The 22,616-nt window shown below is 41.4% G+C and overlaps 1 protein-coding gene across 27 annotated transcripts in view; it reads left to right on the top strand.

The window, feature by feature from the left end:
* SYTL2 (synaptotagmin like 2) overlaps positions 1-22,616 on the top strand; it is a 103,938-nt gene that overhangs the window by 56,107 nt on the left and 25,215 nt on the right. For 10 of the 27 annotated variants that reach the window (XM_087895832.1, XM_087895823.1, XM_087895820.1 and 7 more), the window contains 6 exons: positions 660-795; positions 7,177-7,258; positions 9,159-9,261; positions 11,967-12,812; positions 15,653-15,724; positions 22,474-22,575. In XM_087895832.1, the coding sequence (XP_087751958.1) occupies positions 660-795; positions 7,177-7,258; positions 9,159-9,261; positions 11,967-12,812; positions 15,653-15,724; positions 22,474-22,575 (1,341 nt within the window). Of the gene's footprint in view, positions 1-659; positions 796-7,176; positions 7,259-9,158; positions 9,262-11,966; positions 12,813-15,652; positions 19,691-22,473; positions 22,576-22,616 lie in introns of all 27 variants that reach the window. The other 17 variants (XM_087895817.1, XM_087895819.1, XM_087895815.1 and 14 more) reach the window with 2 other exon arrangements.

Here is a 22,616-nt window from a genome sequence, read left to right as displayed (position 1 = left end):
ATTACTGAATTATCAATCAGCGTATTGAGAGTAATAAAAAATTTGGGAGGCAAGTCAAAAAAAGCATAGCAATTAAAGTATTGAAGCGGGCAAGAGGCGATGGAGAGATGATTTCTCTTTTTTGTTGTTGTTCTGATTTGCTTTTCCTCTTCTCTCTCCTTCTTTTCTTTTTTTTAGGTAGGCAACATGACTAGAAATTAGGTAGGATAGAAAGAAAACGTTTTTTTAATAAAGGGTGACATGATTAAAAGTTAGAATAAGTGATAGAAATAAGAGAAGGGGGAATATTACTGTATACACTTTCATATAATAAAATAAAAGTAATAACAAGAGAAAACATGGAATAACTGAATAAGGACAGTTTGCAAATTAATATAAATGTGTATCATTATTAGAAATATATGTTGATTGAATGTAATAACCATGATTAATTCTACTAGTTTTATTTGTATTAGAATGTGCCCATACTGTTCACGCATTGATATGTTTGTAAAAAATAATAATAATAAAAAATAGTGGTGTTCATATTTCATTTTTAATGTTGATCAATAAAGAAAGAACTTGCATGTTCAAACTGTACATTGGCTACTCTCTGTGTATGAGTAGACCAAACATAAGCTAATTTTCTCCCATTTTTTTGTCTTCATCTTATATTTTAGCTGAGCTGAGTCATCAGAGTAAGTCTGGAAATACCAAAAGCAGCTGGGTGAACAATGTCAACAAAGAGATCTTTGTGTCACCGGAAAAGTTGGGTGTTTTACAAGATAAGGAAGAGGAATCTAGATCTAACCAGAGGTTAGACATCTCACGAAATTTGCTGATTGTATAATCTATGATCAGATATAAACTTGTTTAGAAAATTACTTGCCATGGACTCCCAGTTTAGAATTTAATTCATTTCCTGCACCCGTGTTTTATTTATTCTTTAATTTCGTTGCATAATCAGCTTTGTGACAACTGCATCAGGTTCTGTGAGTTCTATGTAATGGCTTTACAGGTAGTCCTTGATTTCTGACCACAGTTGAGCCCAACATTTCTCTGGCTAAGCAAAACAGTGGTTAAATGAGTTTTGCCCCGTTTACAACGTTTCTTGCTACGGTGGTTAAGTGAATCACTGCAGTTGTTAAGTTAGTAACACGGTTGCTAAGGGAATCTGGCTTCCCCCACTGAGTTTGCTTTTCAAAAAGTCGCAAAAGGGGATCACATGACCCTTGGACGCTATAAACGTCATAAATATGAATCAGTTGATAAGCATCTGAATGTTGATAATCTGATCATGGGGATGCTGCAAGGGTCATAAGCAGGGATGGGCTTCAAAAATTTTAGCAAGGGGTTCTCTGCCCGGTTGCTGGGTGGGTGTGGCAATAGTGGGCGTGACCTAGTTGGCCTCCTGTACCACGGTGGGGCTCCGGAGGCCTTTGTTGAGTCTCCGGGAGGGCGAAAATGGTCTCCCAGGCTCCGGAGGCCAACTGGAGGCTGGAAACGGGCCCGTTTCCGGCCTTCCCGAATTTCCCATAGGCCTGTTTTTCGCCTTCCCTGAACCTCCATGCATGCCCTGTACTTATCTGCATTCAAAATGGGCTGTGTGGGGATTCCTGGGAGGGGAGGGGTGGGTGGGGCCAGCCAGGAGTGGGATTTGGGAGTTCTCCAAACTGCATAGAATCTTAGCTAAAGGTTCTCCCAAACCCCTGCGAACCCCCAGCAGCCCCCCTCCCCAGGTCATAAGTGTGAAAAATATTCATAAATCAATTTTTTCAGTACTATTGTATCTTTGAATGGTCACTAAACAAACTACTTGTACATGCCTTGAATTTCTTGGAGGAAAGATAGAATAGCTAGTCACTACTTACAACCATATAAGATAGACTGGCCCGAGAGAGAATGACTGATCTAAAGTCTCCATGATTGGAATCTGCGTTTCCCTTAGTCCTACATCTTACTCAGTACACAATCAAGCTGCCTCGCCCATTAGAATGTTAGAATGCCCGCGGGAGGGCAAAAAAGCAGTAGGAGTTGAAGTGACTTTCAACTTCCTGCTGGTTTCCCCATTGAGTTTCCTTGTGGGGAACTTGCAGGTAAGTGGTTGATGCTGTGGAGAGGGGGGAAAGGGGAGGAGAGAAAGGGATTGCGAGACTGGCTGGGAAACTGTCATGGACTGGCTGGGAACTGCCAGAACTGAAGCAGTCCCGTTTTTTTGTAGAAAGGGTGCTTGTGATGGTAGCTCAGATTTACAAGTGAAAGGTGTTTTCTTTCTCTTTCTTTCTTTCTTTCTTTCTTTCTTTCTTTCTTTCTTTCTTTCTTTCTTTCTTTCTTTCTTTCTTTCTTTCTCTTTCTCTCTCTCCCTTCCTTCCCTCCCTCCCCTTTCTTTCTTTCTTTCTCTCTTTCTCTCTCTCCCTTCCCTCCCTCCCCTTTCTTTCTTTCTTTCTTTCTTTCTTTCTTTCTTTCTTTCTTTCTTTCTCTCTCTCTCTCTCTCTCCCTTCCTTCCTTCCCTTCCTTCCTTCCCTCCCTCCCTTCCCCTCTTTCTTTCTTTCTTTCTTTCTTTCTTTCTTTCTTTCTTTCTTTCTTTTTCTCTCTCTCTCCCTTCCCTCCCTCCCCCTCTTTCTTTCTTTCTTTCTTTCTTTCTTTCTTTCTTTCTTTCTTTCTTTCTTTCTTTCTTTCTTTCTTTCTTTCTTAAAAAATGTCTGGGATATTTTTTAACTGTATCTTCTCCTACAGATATTTCAAACTAGAAATAAATGTGTCCATGATCGTGTGTGTGTGTGTGTGTGTGTGTGTGTGTGTGTACACACCACTTTTGTTTGAGGTGAGGGCTGGGTTATTATTTTTAAGATCTCTGACTTCTCCCTCAAGTAATATTTACTTGCCTTTTCGGGGTGGAAAGAGAAAAAAATAATCTTCAGGTAAAAGGTCTTTAAGGTAGGGCATGAAAACCAGAAGCCTGCGTAACTGGAATGCTTTTAAAAGGCACATGGATCATCTGAGTCTCTTTTTGTCATCTCTAAGACTGGCTTGCATTTGGTTAGATTATTAAACGTTTGCTTTTCAGGGGTTCCCGCTCTCATTGTGCGGCCACGTCTGCTTCCTGTTTGTGGGCACGCTATAATACCTTCACGGTATTAGGCATTGCCCTGTAGATACTTTTATTTATTAATTTATTTGTGTGTTTGAGTCAGTGTTGGCTTCTGGAGATTGCCTGGGCGAGTCCCCATAGTTTTCAAGGTTTTTCGAAAAAGGTTTGCCATTGCCTTCTTCCTAGGGCTGAGAGAGAGGGACTGGCCCAATGTCACCCAGTGCAGAAGAAGAGGCAGAGCTGGGAGTGGAGTTAAGAGAGTTATCAGTCTGGCATCATTACATTGCCACAAGTGATCCAAGTCCAGCGTCCCTTGAATTCCATTGATTCTTATCTAGCACCAATTTATTACAGACCCGTTAGCTGACTAGACTCTTGTGTATAGGGTTGAGCAGTGAATCTTCTGAGAACTTAATGTATGATCCTGATTCCTTGCGCTTGATACCCAGCTGGCTTTCTGCCTAAGGGAGGACTAGAACTCCCAGTCTCCTGGTTTCTAACCTGATACTTTAAACACTACATTAAACTTGCTCTCGTGTGTAGATACTAAATAGCTGAATTTCCTTCTCTTGGCCATGCTTTCAAGAACAGTTTCTGCTATAGAAAGCGTTATGATCAGAAAACTTGGAGACACACAGATGAATGCTGACAAACCTATGTTTTAATATAGGTTGATGTAATTAGGGATTATTTTCCTGGGCTCCAAGATCATCACAGATGGGGACTACAGCCAAGAAATTAAAAGACGCTTGTTCTTTGGGAGGAAAGCCATGGCAAATCTAGATAGCTTACTAAAAAGCAGAGACATCACCCTGCCAACAAAAGTGCATTTAGTCAAGGCGATGGTTTTCCCAGTTGCAATGTATGGCTGTGAAAGTTGGACCATAAGGAAGGCTGAGCGCCAAAGAATTGAGGCCTTAGAACTCTGGTGCTGGAGAAGACTCCTGCGAGTCCCTCGGACTGCAAGGCGATCAAACCGGTCAGTCCTAGAGGAGATCAACCCTGACTGCTCTTTAGAAGGCCAGATCCTCAAGATGAAACTCAGATACTTTGGCCACCTAATGAGAAGGAAGTTCTCACTGGAGAAGAGCCTAATGCTGGGAACGATGGAGGGCAAAAGAAGAAGGGGACGGCAGAGAACGAGGTGGCTGGATGGAGTCACTGAAGCAGTCGGTGTGAGCTTAAATGAACTCCAGAGGATGGTAGAGGACAGGAAGGCCTGGAGGAATGTTGTCCATGGGATCGTGATGGGTCGGACACGACTTCACAACTAACAACAACAATTAGGGATTACAGTTTAGGAATGTGACAGTAGAGGTGCCCATGTTTTCCCGAAAATAAGACCTTGTCTTATGCTTTTTTTGCCACAAAAAAAGGGCACCAGGTCTTATTCTTGGGGGGGGGATGTCGTCCACTGACTCACCTCACTTGTGCGTGTTGCCCTCGGCCTCCTTTTTGCTGTCAGAGGCCTTCAGGAACTACTTCTGTAGCCAGCAAGGCTTTCCTGAAGACCTCTACAGCCGATAACAGAGCTCCGGATCAATCTGGAGCTGTGTTATCAGCTACAGAGGTCTTCAGGAAAGCCTTGCCGGCTGCAGAAGAAATGGGCTGGCAAGGCAGCTGTCGGGATGTGCGAGGCCTGGTTGCAACTGTCCAAAGATAAGTAGTAGGGCAGCTCCACCTCCCCTATCCTCACCCTAGCTTAATTTTTACCCCTGCACTCTGGAGTGGGCAGGGTCTTAATTAGGGCTTATTTTGGGGGATAAGGCTGCACATATAAAAATCAAGCTAGGACTTACTTTCGGAGTAGGTCATATTTTCAGGGAAACACAGTACGGTATATTGCTAGGAGATTTCAATGGTCTTGATTTTTCTTCTGCAGATAAATGCCACATTGCAGACTACAATTTTTTGCAGGAAGCATTGGATAGACAGTTTTATGTAGCAAGGTGTACGGATGTTAAAATTAATTTGCAATTAATTAATTGCAATGTCCTTGTTACAGAATGTACACAATGAATGAATGAAAAGTAATTGCGTTGAAAATGAATTGTGCTTAAAAGGGAAAATGGGTTTCATTATTCTCCGTGAGAAATGGTGCAAAACCATGAAGTTGGTAGTCCCCAACTTACGACCGCAACTGAGCCCCAAATTTCCTTCGCTAAGCAAAAAGTGAATTTTGCCCCATTTTACAACTTTTTTTTGCCACAGTTGTTACGTGAATCACAGCACCCGTTAAGTTAGTAACAGGGTTACCACTTGTATAAACACATCACGGAAACTTAATACAGTAAAAAAAAACAATAGAAACCAATTACCGTATTTTTTGGAGTATAAGACGCACCGGAGTATAAGACGCAGCTTAGTTTTGGGGGAGGAAAATAGGAAAAAAAAATCTGCCTACCAGGTATTCATCTGGCTAGCGTCCTTAGTCTAGTCAGCTTCAGTACATTAGTTTGCTGGTTTTTTTAATCCCCTGCTTGGGGATAAAAAACAGCTTCTAAGGCAAGCTGAGAGGAAGCAGCAATGAGAAAAGCAGGCAAAGCATGGGGAGATCGCTTCACTCGGCTATCGCCTAGTTAGGGCTGAAAAAAAGCTTCTAAAGAACAGCTGAGAGTCAGAGCAAAGCAGGGAGATCACTTTATTTGCTCGTTAAAGCACAGCGTAGAGTCGAGGGAGCAGGCAAAACTGGGAAGATTGCTCGCTAGTGCCTCGCTAGTGCCTCAGGGCTGAAAAAAAGCTTAGAAAAAGCTACATTCGGAATATAAGACGCACCCAAATTTTCAGCCTCTTTTGGGGGGGGGAGGGAAAGGTGCGTCTTATACTCCGAAAAATACGGTACGTATATCAGCGGGTGCTTAGCTGGTAAAATCTTGTGAGGATAAAAATGTATCAGTCAGTTGGAGAGAGGGACAGATGAGACACCTAATTCAGATACAGGTAGTCTTTGACCTACGACCACAGCTGAGCCCAAAGTTTCTGTTGCTAAGCCGAGATGGATGTTAAGCGAGTTTTGCCCCATTTTACAACCTTCCTTGCCAGAGTTGTTAAGCGAATAACTGCAATTATTAAGTTGGTTGTTCCCCATTCGCTTTGCATGTCAGGAGGTTGCAAAAGGTAATCAATCAATCACATGACCACGGGACACTGCAACCGTCATAAATACGAGCCAGTTGCCAAGCATCTGAATTTTGATCATGTGACCATGGGTAGCTGAACGGTCATGAGTGTGAAAACAGTCATAAAATATTCAGTGCCATTGTAACTTTGGTCACTAAACGAACTGTTGTAAGACAAGGACTACCTGTACTTAGTCTGTAGAGATTCTCAGTCATCCAGGTCATGGTTGTCCCAAAGGTGCTTTTTCAGGAGGCAACTGGACTTTCTTGTTTTTTCTTTTGAAGACGTTTCGCTTCTCATCCAAGAAGCTTCTTCAGCTCTGACAGGATAGTGAGGAATGGAAGGATTTCACATATCTTCAAGGAGTAGAATGTCAGAGCATTGATTAATCCCATGTTTGGCTCTGGGACAAATCACCCTGGTTTAATTAGAGGATGGATCGTGGCCTCTCCAAGTTGCAATATTCTGAAAAGAAACGCGAAGAAAAGTTTTCTAATAAAACTCATTTATTTGTTATAAAGAAAATAAAACACCTCATTAACTAAGAAAAGTAATTGTTACATTTTGGCAAACGAGGTCTCCTGCCGGTCCAGCCGGACCTCTGGCAAGAGAACAAAGGAAAGAGTGTGGAGAAGGAATGTGGGTGGATGGACATGCGTAGTAGCTTTTGATAACAATTCTTGGCAAGGTACGGAAAGTCTGATAGTCCAGAAATGATGAAGCTCAGCTGGTAAATAAAAGAACGCAGTGACATAGAAATCCTTCCATTCCCCACTATCCTGTCAGAGCTGAAGAAGCTTCTTGGATGAGAAGCGAAATGCCTTCAAAGGAAAAGCAAGAAAGTCCAGTTGTCTCCTGAAAAAGCACCTTTGGGACTGACTACCTGAACTTAAGGTTTCCTTAATTAAAAGTCCTGGCACTTAAGCCTGTTTAGATGGGTGACCTGGACAGGATCTAAGCTTCTTTTCTTGTCTCTTTTTCTTCAGCCCCAAAATGTCCAATGCAGCCTCCAATACATTACAGAAACCTCAGGAAGAAACAAGGAAACAAGCTCTTTCCCCATCTAAGGTGGGTTTACCATTACTACCCAGTGATGGTCAAGTGCCTAAATGAATATTTAGAAGAAGCAGAAAAGGCAACAGTCTTTTATGACCTCACCTTTGCGTTATTGATTGCTTATGCTAATCCTAAAGTGGAACTGCATGGCCCTGAGCTTAGCTTTTTCTATGAGCAATTCAGTAACATTTTAGGTGGTCTCAGAATTTTACTAACGGTTCCCTAGGCCTGATTCTGGCTCTTTCACAAGCAATGAAGAAAAGTAAAATAGCCCATTGGTCTTGAAAGGCATATGGAGGGAGGGAGGGAGGGAGGGAGGGAGGGAGGGAGGAAGGGAAGGAAAGAAGGGAGGGAGGGAGGAAGAAAGGAGGGAGGGAAGGAGGGAAAGAAGGAAGGAAGGGAGGGAGGGAAGGAAGGAAGGAAGGAAAGAAGAAAGAAGGAATGGAGGGAGGGAGAGAGGGAAGAAAGGGAAGAAAGGAAGGAAGGAGGGAAGGAAGAAGGGAGGAAGGAAGGGAGAAGGGAGGGAAGGAAGGAAAGAAGGAAGGAGGGAGGGAGAGGGAAGGAAGGAAGGAGGGAAGGAAGAAGGGAGGGAAGGAAGGAAGAGAAGGGAGGGAAGGAAGGAAAGAAGGAATGGAGGGAGGGAGAGAGGGAAGAAAGGAAGGAAGGAGGGAAGGAAGAAGGGAGGGAGGGAAGGAAGGAAGAGAAGGGAGGGAAGGAAGGAAAGGAAGGAAGGAGGGAGGGAGGGAAGAAAGAAGGGAGGGAAGGAAGGAAGGAAGAAGGGTGGGAGAAAAGGAAGGAAGAAGGAATGGAGGGAGGGAGGGAAGGAAGGAAGGAGCGAAGGAAGTTGGGAATGAATGAATGAGGGAGGGAGGGAGGGGAGGGAGGGAGGGAGGGTCAGGACAAATGCAATCTTGCTATTTCAGTAACTTGCCATCATTTTTTGCAATGATTTTACTTCTTTTTAAAATAATACCTTGAGATGAATGGTTATAGAAAGCAAATTGCCTTTTCAGAGCTGAGCAGCCTCCACGATCTATGGAATTGGATTGGTTAGTGAAGTGTCCCAAGGCCTCTTGCTTGTTGAAGTTACAGGTTTCATTGGCAGGCAGAACAACGAAGTGATTGGTGAACCCTCCACTGGCTCTGGAATATTCTCATTTTTAGAAGTAAATATCTGAGCTGATAATGGAATTATTTTTAATTCCACCAATTACAATGCCATTTTTAGTCCCAAATCACCAGCAAACTCAACAAACTTTAAACATTTTGTCATTTATTAAGATGGATTAACATTCATTACTGTGTCCCTTTTTACTGCTTTTTAATGCCAGAGCAAGATATTTTATGCATCTGTACAAAAAATATGCCTTTTAATAAAATGCATTAGTTGGAAAAGGTGTTACGGGTTTCTGATTTTTTGCTACCATAAACTAATTCGAGTCTCCTCCTACAATTATTTTCTCTCTATGATTTCTTAAATTACAGTATTTTTAGACTTGATGGAGTCTAGCTGCAAGCTTAGAGAAGATGTTTATATTATCGATATCCTGTTCACTGTGTTCTGTGAAGGCAAATTTTTATTCCTGTATCAAATGGGGTTCTTTGCTTTCCAGAATGTATGTTTGACTTGCACAGCTGTGTAATGCTGGTCTTTAATTTCCATTATGACAATCAGCATCTTTAATGGAAAGAAGTCTTAATGAATGGAGTAAGATTTATCTTAATTAAAAAGAAGTAACAGTCGTCTTGGTTAATACGGCTTTTATCCTTCTAAATCAGGGATGTTGTCAATCCCCTTTGAAGAATGGCCAATGAAGGGAGTTGAGAATATGGAAGCATTTTTGAAGGTCTTTATTTTCTCTGCTATTCTTTCTTTCCATGTTTTTAAACCATGTAAATTAAACCCTTCCAGCAAAGGAAAAATCCGTTTAATGATTCAACTGGACCAGAAGATAATGCAAAAACTGAGCAGCCTGAAAATGGAATGACTGATTCATCGGAAGCAACAGAGGAAGGTGAAGATTCTTTTTTTAAAAAATAGTCTGCACAGTTTTTATAGAATAAGCGAAACCTTGGAACAAATATGACAGTATGCTTTGATATCATATAAGTAAGAGCTACATTACAAAGTTGTTTAGCAAAAGTACTGTGTGGAATTGGGGTGGGGTTTGCAGATAATGGGCAAAATTGCGCAGTACAAAATTATATTAAGACAGCTTCTGTCTATATAATTGTACAAATTATACGATGTTGTTATTTATTCAGTGCTTTGCTTATCCAATGCTAATACTGATAGTCCTCAACTTAAGACTGATAATTTAGCAACTGCTTGAACTTACGACGCACTTCCCAGAGCTACTTATGACTTGGATTTGAAGTTCTGATGGCCACACACACACACACACACATTTCCCCTCCCAACCCCCCCAACCTGATCGCATTTTGGGTGTCCGCATCTGGTCCACATTTAGGCCTGTTTTCAGCACCTTGCGACCACGTAACTGTAATTTACGATGTATCTTTGCCAGAAACTGGTTTACTCCTGGTATCCAGCCAAAATGCCTGTTGTGGACGATGGATTTGCTTCATGACTGCCACGCTCATTTAACAACCACGGCATTTGCTTAACGACTGCCACAAAATAGGTTGTAAAATCTGGCACAGTGACATGGTAACTAGTAAAATGACCAGCACAACTTAATAACTACAATTCCAGGTTCACTTATGGTTGTTGAGGTCTACACTTACCAAAATTGTTTCAAAATGTTGGTTATCCAGCATTGTTGGAGTAAAGTAGTTACTGATCCATATATTGGATGTAAGATCTCCTCCTCCTCCTCCTCCTCCTCCTCCTCCTCCTCCTCCTCCTCCTCCTCCTCCTCCTCCTCCTCCTCCTCCTCCTCCTCTATCACCACCACCCCTTCAAGTCCTGGTAACTGCTTGGACTAGTCCCTGCAGTTTTCTTGACAAGATTCCAGATGTGGTTTTCCATTTCCTTCTTCCCAGGGCTGAGAGAGAGGGACCGGCCCAAGGTCGCTGAGCTAGCTTTATGCCTAAGGCAGGACTAGAACTCAGGGTCTCCCAGTTTTCTAGCCTGGTGCCCTAACCACTATATCAAACGGACTTTCCATGTGCCAGTTAACTAACCATATTTTACAAGCATGCCATGAGAAACAAGAACTACTACTTAAAATATGCCTGGGTTTCTTATACTAAAAAAAATAGTTTTCTTTCTTACTTTAATCCAGGGGTGAAATGCTCCCAGTTCGGACCGGATCACCCGATCCAGTAGCGATGGAGGCGGGTGGTTCGGAGAACCGGTAGCAAAAATCCCTGCCCCCCACCCCATGCCCAGCTGAGCTGTGCGATCATCAGAGGCTTTTTTTCTTTTAAATGGCTCTGACGATCCCAGCTGAGTTGCCTGATCGGCAGAGGGTTTTTAAAAAACCCTCTGACGATCAGGCAACTCAGCTGGGATCGTCAGAGCCTTTTGAAAGCATTTTTTAACAACCTCTTCTTCGCAGAAGAGGTTGTAGAAAAAATGATTTTAAAAGTAAAAAAAAAAAAATTGGCCATACCCGCCCAGTCACATTACCCCCCCCCCCACCAAGCCACGCTCACAGAACCGGTAGTAACAAATTTTAGATTTCACCACTGCCTTAATCCAATATTTTTTCTTGATCTGAGGCCTAGCCATAGCATGCAGCAAAATCAGACGAGCGGACTCGGATTGTATTGAAGAATTCCACTCGTGGAATTATTCACCTGCATTTGGAAAATTAGCAAAATAAATAATAGCTTGGGCTATTTTCTGTAATTTTGCTGGGCGTTACTAAAACCATCACTTTATAACTGCCTCTCTCTTTATTATGTAAGATAGAAAAATAATTCTGGTTTTACTATTCCTATAGAATAAGGTTAAAACTTAAAATTATTTAGTAAGCATGTTAGCATCAATTCTTTTCTAGATGTATCATAATGTGTGGCTGGCTAGGGAATTCTGGGAGTTGAAGTCCACAAGTTTTGAAGTGGCCAAGCAGTTCTTATCTGCAGTTTGCTTATAAATCTTTCATTGTATGTGTGTGTATCTCTCTCTCTCTCTCTCTCTCTCTCTCTCTCTCTCTCTCTCTCTCTCTTTCTCTCCCTCCCTCTCCCTTTCTCTCCCTCTTTCTCTTTCTCTCTCTCCCCCTCTCCCTCTCTTTCTCTTCCTCTACCTCTCCCCCTCTCTCTTTCTCTTTCTCTACCTCTCCCTTTTTCTCTCCCTCTCCCTTTCTCTTTCTTTTTCTTTCCCTCCCTCTCTCTCTTTCTCTCCCTCTCCCTCTTTCTCTTTATCCCCCTTTCCCTCTCCCTCTCCCTCTCTTTTTCTCTCCCTCTACCTCTCCCTCTTTCTCCCCCTCTCTCTCTTTCTCTTTTTTTCTCTCTCTCCCTTTCTTCCCTCTCCCTCTCCCTCTCCCTTTCTTTCTTTTTCTCTCCCTCTTCCTCTTTCTCTTTATCCCCCTCTCCCTCTTCCCCTCCCTGTCTTTTTCTCTTCCTCTCCCTCTCTTTTTCTCTCCCTCTCCCTCTCCCTCTTTCTCTTTATCCCTCTTTCCCTCTCCCTCTCTTTTTCTCTCCCTCTCCCTCTCCCTTTCTCCCCCTCTCCTCTCCCTCTCCCTCTCTCTTTCTCCCCCTCTCCCTCTCCCTCCCTCTTTCTCTTTCTGTGTGTATGGGTCTTGTTTTGCAGCCACTCGTTCACCTTCCGTAGAAAACCAATCCAGAGTACATTTATTGAACTACAGTGGAACAGAAGCATCTGAACAACCTTCTTCAGAATTTAGGCAGACAGGAAAACTGCCTATACCAAAAGCTAGGAAGAATGTCCACAAGACCTCTGATGTCAGCTTGCAGAGTAAAGATTCCTTACCCAGAACACCTAGAAAGATCAAGCAAGTCAATGGCCAAGGAAGGCTACCCAAGGGCATCCTCAAACGAAGCTCAAGTTCAAGTTCCACGGATTCCGAAGTGTTGCGTCTGAGCCAAACCTTGGAGCCACCTAACAAAAGTGGGTTGCCAACCTCCACCATCCTTGAAGATGTTGCAGAGAAGAGTCCTCCCTCAGCAGAAGACTATTCTCAAAACTCACTGGAAAGACTAAAACAGGTCAGGTTTTCCTCCAGCGTAAATAAGAATGAATGTCCACCAAAACTCGAATTGCACGAGGGCAAAGAACTTGGAGAGTTCAATTTGTTAGACACCAGCTCTGTTAAGGCCAACGAGAATGAAGTCAATTATTTAGACGGTCCATCTTCTCCAGGAAAGCCAGCGCGGTCCTATTCTCCGGCTTTAGATGGTAACGTGAAGGATGGACAAGAATCTCGAGAAGGAGAAATGCCTTCAGGTTCCTACAGCTTTAATGACTCAGATCTGCCACGGTTAGTGAAAAGTCCTCCCACAGAAGCTGCACTCCCAGGGGAACCATCCAGGAAGATAGTTCCAAGCACCATGGACAATGAAACTGTTCCAGTTGTGTCTCAGTCCAAAACTAAGCAGCTGAATCCTGAGCCATGTGATGCTACACAACACACAACTGGTAAGAAACATAATGAAAGCCAATGAGATAACATCCAGTCAAGTGGTCACTCTTGTTTCATCCTATTTTCAGTCTTGTTTTTAGGAGTGTGGTAGTACAGGTAGCCCTCGATTTCCAAGTATTCATTTAGTGACCGCTCAAGGTTACAATGGCAGCGTCCCCATTATCATGTGATCAAGATTTGGATATATACAGAATACATGTATACAGAATACAGAAGGCATGGCAACTGGTATGTATTTATGATGGTTGCAGTGTCTCGGGGGTCACGTGGTCAGTTTTTGCGACCTTCTGACAAGCAAAGTCAAGAGGGGAGCCGGATTCACTTAACAACCATGTTACTAACTTAACGACTGCAGCGATTCACTTAACAACTGTGCCAAAAAAGGTCATAAAATGGGTCAAAATTCACTTAAGTATCTGGCTTACCATTGCAAATTTGGGGCTCCATTGTGGTCATAAGTCGAGGACTACCTGTACTTTTAATGTCTTTGCCTCTCTGTTAATTCCCCATCATCAAATTATTGTGTACTTGCTAATTATTTCATTCAGGATGCATTAAACAATGATGGAAATAGCAGCAACACTATCAAACAGAATTAGAACAAGCAGGTTATTATACTTAAGGAGGCTTGGTTTATTTTTTCATGTAGCTGGTAACTAATGGGGCTTGGAGAAGGATTTTGCTGTGTTTTTTAAGATGTACGTGTTAGGATTCCAGAATCTGAACTTAAACAGAAAAATCCTTCTTTATTCCAATTGTGCATCTTGTTTTCTAATTTTTGGTAAATCGTTGTTTGTTGTTTAGTGTGGACAAACTGGTTTGTTTCCATAGCTAGTGGCCAAACTGTCAGGCAGAAATAATCAGGAACAGGAGTTGAGTTCAAAGTACTTCAAGTTTATTCCATGCTAGCTATACACAAGAATCTGACCTACTGATGATCAAGCCAAATTACAGTAGCACTAGATAAGAGGCAATGGAATTCCAGGAGGGCTGGGCTTGAATCTCTTGTGGCTGCGTAGTGACTCCAAACTGATGATGTGTTTGCCCCCGCCTTCGATCTCTATTTGGTCGTCTCCTCGTCTAATCACTACCATTACGAGAAAACAGAAACAGCTGATTGGTGCTTTTTAAATGTTTGTAACACAAAGTTTCAGCTTAAAATTTGACCAGGAATTTAAAATTTTTCATCTAAAATATGAAGGAATTGGCAGCGGTGAAATCCTCCCTGTTCTATCTGGCTCGCTGAACCGGTAGCGGTGGCGGTGGGAGGCTCCACCCACCTGCCGGGACATCATTACGTCCCGTTATTTTACCTTCTGCCCATGCGCAGAAGAGGTGCGTGGGTGTTCCCGCGCGCTCCCGTTCCCGAACCGGTAGCGAAGGTAAGTGGATTTCACCGCTGGGAATTGGGTATGTTTAATTTGAGATAAGAAGGCTAATGGGGAGACATGATAACAGTTTTCAAAGTTTAAAGAACTGTCACAAAGAAGTGAGTATAGATTTAATCTCCAGAGTTCCTGAGAGTAGGTCAAGAATCAATACCCTGTTTCCCCCAAAATAAGGCATCCCCTGATAATAAGCCCAAACAGGCTTTTGACTGCATGGCAATAAGGCCAAGTGCTTATTTCAGGTTTCAAAAAAATATAAGACAGGGTCTTATTTTCGGGGAAACACGGTAAATGGAAGCTTTATATAAAAAAGACCTAAACTTGAAATAAGGAGGAATTTCTTGACTGTCAGAAGTTACAAAGCAATGGAACAGCTTATCTTCTGGAGGCATAAGGGCTTCATCACTGGAAGTTTTCCAAGAAAAGTTGGGATAGCTATTTGGTCTAGTCGTTAAAGCATCAGGTTCAAAAGTGAGAGACCATGAGTTCAAATCCTGCCTTAACCATGAATGCCAACTGGGGGTGACCTTGGGCCAATCACTCTCTCTCAGCCCAAAATACCTCACAGGGTTGTTGTGGGGAAAACAAAAAGAAGGTGTATTGGATATGTTCACTGCCTTGAGTCATTTGTAAAAATAATAAAGGTGGGATATAAATAAAAAATAAAATAAAATAAATGATATGAGGAGGCTCTCTCGTCTGGGTAGGGAGTTTGAAGTCACTTCAAACCCTATGATTTTAGGATTCTTCTACAAAATGTAATAGCTACATTATCAAAACAGATTAGCAGGCTGTTCAAGAATTTCTACCAATACTAGTGTTCTGGGAGATTGTTTTTTAAAAAATGAAAAATGCAGGACATGGAATGTAAACAAATAACACGTGAATATCTTTACTTAAAAGAACACCGATTATGCAGTTGGATATCCTAGGTAATAATTAAACTGCAAATTTAATTGATTGGCTGATGTTAAATCCTATAAATTGGACAACACATTTTAAAATTAGCTTTAAAAATACAAGCATTTTAGATCAGGCAATGTTTTGGGAAATATTTGGCAGACTGGAAAACAGCCATCACTTTTCTAATTCAAAATATATACACCATCTAAAAATGAAATATTTTTTTTCTTTAAAGGTATATATATATATATATATATATATATATATATATATATATATATATATATATATATATATATATATATATTAGAGGTGGGGAACTACCATGGCCCTTTTATGACTTGTGGACTTCAGTTCCCAGAATTCCTGAGCCAACATGACGAGCTCAGGAATTCTGGGAGTTGAAGTCCACAAGTCATAAAAGCATCATAGTTCCCAGTCAGGCTGATCTAGGCAGCTGGAAATCAAGTGATACCATTAATTGGGGAGGCTACAAATTTTTCCCTCCCCCGTTTCTCAAGAAATATTGGCTGTGTCTCTTGTAGGCCAGGAGTTGCGTTTGGCTGAGGCAGAGGAAGCCGTGTTGCCAAAATCTGGCCTTGCAGACCCTGAACAAGGTAAGCCTGCTCTTGTTGTGGGTCGCAGTGTTGACAAACATGCTGCTGAAAGTTTGAAGGCCGCTGATGAATCCATATCCAAAGTGCTAGACTGGTTCAAAAGAAGTTCCGGCACTGCTGACAAAGAAACAGTTTTGATAACCTCTCAGGAAAGGCCATTTGCAGAAGAAACGGACACTCCAAAGTCAGCGGAATGGTCTGCAATTGGAGAAGATAAGGGGTCGAATACAAATCCGTTAAATTCGAAATCCTCTCTGTATCAAAGAGGAGAGTCAATGAGCAGAGACTTAAGGCTCCAGGATGTCATAAAGCAACCAGGGCAGTTATCGTTTTCGGAAAACGAAAGTCCAAGTGATGTGGTCCTAGAAGACCAAGCTCCTTTGAACCAAAGCAAAGAAAATGAGAATGCAACTTCTCGCAATATTCATGGTATCACTAAGAGAACCCATTTCCAGACCATTGATCAGAGTAAGGACAAGATGGATGAAAGTAACCCAAAAGACGTGTGTGAAGATGCTTTTGAAGATAAAACATCTATGGATTTGAAGAACCCTGACGCTTCTTTCAGAACCGGAATGAAAAGAGAAATCAGTTCACAGACATACACTGACGGAGAGAGAGATGTTAAATCTTTCTTGGAAGAAGAAAACATTGAGCTTAAATCTGGAGAAACTCAGAAAGATCCTAAAGGAGAGGCCTGTAATTTTCTAGACGCCAAAAATATGGCCCATGCCAACAATAGAAGTAACCTCGTCCTGCAACAACATGAGTTACAACAATCATCAATGATAGGAGATGAGAAAAGAGTCAAGGATATGAAGGCTTTCTGGGAAGGTGGGAAGATGACTCCAGAGCTCGGAAATAAGGAAGTTCTTACAAATGAAAACATGTCTAATTATACAAAGGAATACGGTAGGCGAAAACAAGTGAGCGGATCTTCTGGCTATGTAACCAGTGAATCTGACCATGAACAAAGCAAATATAATTTAGTTACCTTCAGAAAAGTTGAGCTAAGTGAGGAGGACTCGGAGGTGGAAGGTGATGATGTTAAGTTTTCAGGAACGAGCGAGCCCATCCGAGGGGATAAAGCTACGGAAAGCCAAGACATTAATATAGCCTATGAAGTACTTTCAAACGACCAGAAAAATACTAACGTGACGGGATTGTTGAAGGAGAGCAATTTGCAGCTGAGTTACAAAGAGAGGGCATCTTCTAAAGAAGGTGAAAGGCCAAAGGTCACTGCTTTAGAAAAAGAGACCATTCTACCTACTCTCCAGCCAAAGTCTCCTTTTAAGATTCATTCGTTGAAAGAAAAAATGGATGAAGAATCCAGGTCTCAAATGCTCAACCCTTCTCAATTCCAGAGCCTGAGAAACTTTTGGGACACGGGGACTAAATTACAGAGCAAAACCGATGAGACCATCTCACAGCAGAAGCACAAGGGCAGCACTGGAAGTTACACGAAAGAGTTACCAGAAAGAATTGGAAGTAGCCAAGCCACTTCGGATGATGGAAGATCTGGTTTTCCTCTTCCAGAAGAGGAAACGAAGAAACCCACTGCTAAGATTTCACACCAAAGTCCTTTAGCAGTGTTTTCCCCATCAGCAACTACAGTACCCATGCCTTTAGATGATGTTCCAATAAGGGACAAGGACTCCTCTCCTCCAGGAAAGGAACACGCAGGAATAAAAATTGTTTCACTAGAAATACAGCATAAAGTTGCTCATAGTAATTTTCAACCACCAGCGTTGGTTGAAGAGTTACAGGAGTCCCCTTGCCCACCAATACATGAGAAAGGGATTCCACGTGTAGAGTTAGTAGCAAAGGATCCAATGGCTCCCAATGACCAGAGTCAAGAACCTAGTTTTGTCCTTCCGGACACAAACAGAAAAGCTGGACTTAAAACAAGTGAGGTCATAGAGATTGTAAATAAGACTTTGGTCCCACCAAAAGCTGCAGCCGCTGATGCTTTTAATACAAGTTTGGAGAAGTTGCTTAAGGAAACGTCTAGTCTACAGGCCTCTCTCAGGCAACATTTAATAATGGATGTCTCTGAACCAGCAGATCCTACATCAGAGAAAAGGGATTTTTTTAATAAGGTGATGGACCGCAGCCATCATTCTTATCCCAGTGATCCAAAAGAGATCCGAGTGGATTCTCAAACAGAAGGAACTATTGAAAAACGTGACTCACTCCGAACTCAGCCTGTGGAATTCACAACCCACATGGGAAGCTTGCCTAGATCATTGGAAGAATTAACATCTGTGTCAATGAAAGTCCCCAACAAAGAAGATAGGCCAATGTATTTAAATGATAATCCTGCTTGGAAAAAGAATTTGCTGGTTCCATCACTAGAACTGATACAACCTGATACCTGTGGTGCAGCTCAGAACAGAACGGATTCTCCTGAGGAAGAAGTTCTTGAGATGGTATCGAAACATAACGTCCCACCAAACAGAGAATGCAGCAATTTGAACGCTAAACTCATCAGTCTGTTGAAAGAATCGGCAATATGGCCCAGTACGGACGACATTTTGGAAACCCCACTTGATGGTATTCCTAAAGAGAATCAACAAAAATCCTATCAACAGATGAGTGAAAAGGAAGGCTTTGCTTCACTCCAAACGTCCAGTCATTTGAGAGAGACTGTGGGTGAGATGGTTGCGGGAAGCAAAGATACAAACCAAGATGACAATGTGAAGATCGTCCCGCAAGATGGCACAACGGAAGCAACGAGAGAATATGCAGATCATAAGGAGAGAATCCAGGGGGAATTAGCTGGGGAGCAGCCCCTGGACGAGATGGAAACAGCTGTGAAAACTATTAAACCCAAATCATGTGATCAGGCAGCATTTAGAGCCAATTTAAAACAAAGACTTAACGAAGATTCGACAGTGTTACTTGGAGGCATAGAATTTCCCAAATTTACACAATCCACATTACAGCCTGATACAGCCAAAGATACATTGGCTAGTCAAGAAGTAACTGAATCAGTAGAAAAATCTACTATTCCTTCTAATTCTAGACAGGTTGAATTCAAAGACCGTTTCCAAACGTTACTCAAGGAAAATTCTGAAATTTTATCAGATAGCCAGAAAATCGTAGAGAGCAGCAATGAGATGGAAATAAACAAAAAATCCACTGAGAACAGAGGTTTTATCAGTCAACAAGAAACAGACGGCGTTCAAGAAGTCAATGAAACTGCAAACAAGATTAGCACACCATCCAGATTTCAACAAAGTGAATTTAATTCCAGCTTGCAGAAATTACTCAAGGAAGCTGCTCAGGCGCTACCTTCTCAACATTTAAACTTTCCTCAAGAAGAAACCATCATGAAATCGGTTGCTCCAGCAAAAGATGACTGGGCATTAAAATCTAATTTAGAAAAATTAATTTTGGAACATTTGGATCCTGCTTCTCAGCCACCCACAGTCGATTGCAAGAAAGTCACCGGTGATTCAACACCTGATTTAGATGAACAAAGGTTACCGGTACGAATGTCAACATTGACAGAGACGGTGTCGAGTGATTATCGTAGCGAACTTAAGATCCCACTTACAGAGAAGGCCTCCAAGCAAACTGACGAAGGAGCAAAGATTTCAGAGAACATGGCCTTCCAAAAAATAATCCATCTTCATCTAGCATCTTCAAAAAGTCCTTATCTGGAAGAAGATAAGGATTTTCCTTCCACAACCGATAAGACAGAGGACAGAAGCATACAAGAGAAAGAAACAGAGTTCTCCACTTCATTGATTGATGCCAACAGAAGCCTGATGGTGGACCATGGTTTGCAAAGATCAAGCACCCCCGTCTATGGAAGTCCTCTCCAAACCAAAGAAGTGGAGCTTCATCATGCTGTCCCTCCAGCTGATGATGACAACGATGATGATGGAGGTGCCAAGAATTATGAGTCAGATTTTTCAGACAAAAATAAATCCATTCCGGGAAGACAAAGAGATCCAATATGTGAGCATTTAAAAATTATTTTATTCTTATCTGGGTCTGTGTTTATAAAGATTGTTAGAAAGCCACTTGGAAGCTACACGCTCATTTTTCCCCCCTAAAGCAAAGATGTCCAGATTTATGATTCAGGGGTCATAGTTTCCTCCATGGGGATTTAAATGGAAGTATATTTTGCATTGAATTAAGAAATGCTTTATGTGTTTTTTGCAGGAGGTCCAAAACATTGGGCAAAAAATCTGTACAGTAATCTTAATTTATGATGTCTTCCTATCTTCCTCTTGTGCAATCAGTTAGAAGTCAGGAATGGTAGCATATATTCTGGATGATTTTTTAAAAAATAATTTCTTTATATCTGCCAGATATATGTTTGGATTATATCCTGCCTTAGTTTGGCAGAGAGACCTAATCAATATTGTAGACAGCCCCTTAACTTTGTGATAGCACAAATTGATTGAAATTCTAAATAGTCACGTTTTCAAAGTTCATTTTAGCTCCTCAATTTAGCAAATTGAGACAACTTCACAAGTGGGAGATGAGTAAATGGTTTATTCATACATTGCTTTTTTTAATCAGTTGGAGGACTTAAATAAACAGTTTTGAGTTAAATGTGCTCCATTATTCAAGGTTGACTCAGCCTTCCATCCTTCTGAGGTTGGTAAAATGAGGACCCAGATTGTTGGGGGCAATAGGTTGACTCTGTAAACTGCTTAGAGAGGACTGTAAAGCATTGTGAAGCAGTATATAAGTCTAAATGCTATTGCTATTGCTATTATGGTTCTTAGGATAATTGTGCCCAGCAAAGTAAAATTGGGATATGCATGTATTTTTTTTTTACTCCAAGCAATCTTGCAGAGCTGGAAATCAGTGCAATGTATTATTTTACGCTTTCTCTGCTCTTCCTCCTACGCCTGCTTCCTTAATATATCTGGACCACTGAGGTTGCTTGGAGAAATTCCTCCTGATCAAAACAAATGAGGAATAGCTTAAGGAGTTTCTTAAGATCAGAAGGAATGACAGTAATAAGAAAGTTTAAAGAAACTTAAGGAGTTTCTTTACATCAGAAGGAGTGAGGAGAAATTTAAGGAGAAACGGTGAGAACAGCTTCCCCTCCAGAAGTTGTGGATGCTTTATCACTGGAGGTTTTTAAGAAGAACATGGACAGCCACTTGTCTGAAATGGTATAGGCTAAGGTCTCCTGCTTGAGCAGGAGGTTGGACTAGAAGACCTTCAAAGTCCCTTCCAACTCTATTCTGACTGAATGGTTTGAAAGTTTTCTGGTAGTAGATCCTGCTGTCTGCTTGAGGATCTGCTATAACTCCAGGATGGCTCCTTGCTTTGCTTAGCAAGGTTCTATTCTTTAGCTCTTCCAACATGCATCAGTTCTCAAGATTCAAAAATCGATTCTCGCCCCAGCCTGTGGCTGTGATCCTCTTCCAGCCAGCCCAACTTATTACAACCTGGTGTACATCAATCATTTTTTCAAAATCCTAGCAACTCAAAAGTTTCCTTCCCATAGCAACAATGACTAAGTCAACCACATCTGACTAAGCCCGTCACGCAAGAAGAAAGTCATGTACTTGACATTTGATAACCTGACACGAAGCTACTTGTGAAATAGGAATATTAGATAACATGACCAAACAGATAAAACTATTATAAAGAAATGGGACTCTAGAAGGCATGGGATTCTACTTTTCATTATAAAGGTGGAATTACATACAGACAATCCTTGACTTACAACCACTTGTTTAGTGACCGTTCAAAGTTGCAATGGGACTAAAAAAAGTGACTTATGACTGTTTTTCATACTTACAACCCTTGCAACATCCCCGTGGTAACATATTCACAATTTTAATGCTTGGCAACTGGCACGTATTTATGACGGTTGCAGTGTTTCGGGATCATGTGATTCCTTTTGCGACCTTCTGACTAACAAAGCTAATAGAGAAGCCATTTATATTTATATTTATATATTTATATTATATATAAATAAATATATATTTATATTTATATTTGATAAATATAAATATAATATATATATTATATATATATATATATATATATATATATATATATATATATATATATATATATATATATATATATATATATATATATATATATATATATATAATATATTTAACAATCATCTTCTTTTAACGACTCCTATAATCCCTTGCAGGGTAGAGTCTGGGCAACTGAATGGAGCTGAGTATTTACTGGCCGGATGCCCTTCCTGACGCCAGTGCAGAGTTATATTCTCAACGTGCCCAGAGAGAGGAACATCTGCCTCTACCTAGGATCAAACTCACAGCCTCCTGATTGTGAGGCGAGAGCTCCACCTCTAGGCCACCGCACCACTCTATGATTCGCTTAACAATACATGTTACTAACTTAACAACTGCAGTGATTCCCTTAACGATTGTGGCAAGAAAGGTCGTAATATGGGGCAAAACTCAGTTCCCAACTGTTTGCTTAGCAACAGAAATTTTGGGTTCAATTGTGGTTGTAAGTTCAGGACCGCCTGTATTGCAAGAAACATGGAATTGTCCCATTCAGCGACAGTCCTTGCAAATTTCATCTAGTGAAGGGGAAAGGGAGGAAGTGAATAATGAAGAAATTTCCAGACCACCATGAGGAGGAATGGCGTTAAGGGCTGGCATTCTTGTATTCTTTGGTTTTTATTTTTAAAACCTGGATGAATTAACACCGATAAAGTTAGGGTAACGTGGTTGGGTCATTTGTCTATGTGTTGTCCAGTGCTCATATTTTTTGTTTTGAAACAGGTTCGGAGGAAGAGTTGAATCCCGTTATGAAGGCTCTGAAAAGGAATTCAAATAGGCAAATTCCTTCTAAAAGTGTAGAGGATATACCGTCAGCCACCTCAAGTGAGCAAAACCTGACCTTTTCCATGCCCTTAACGTTTCTC

The sequence above is a fragment of the Pantherophis guttatus genome, chromosome 5 (genome assembly GCF_059756535.1).
Source record: "Pantherophis guttatus breed Tessera chromosome 5, ASM5975653v1, whole genome shotgun sequence".
Classification (NCBI taxonomy): domain Eukaryota; kingdom Metazoa; phylum Chordata; class Lepidosauria; order Squamata; family Colubridae; genus Pantherophis; species Pantherophis guttatus.
Note: the sequence above shows the minus strand (reverse complement) of the source record. Positions and strands in the feature narration are given on the sequence as shown.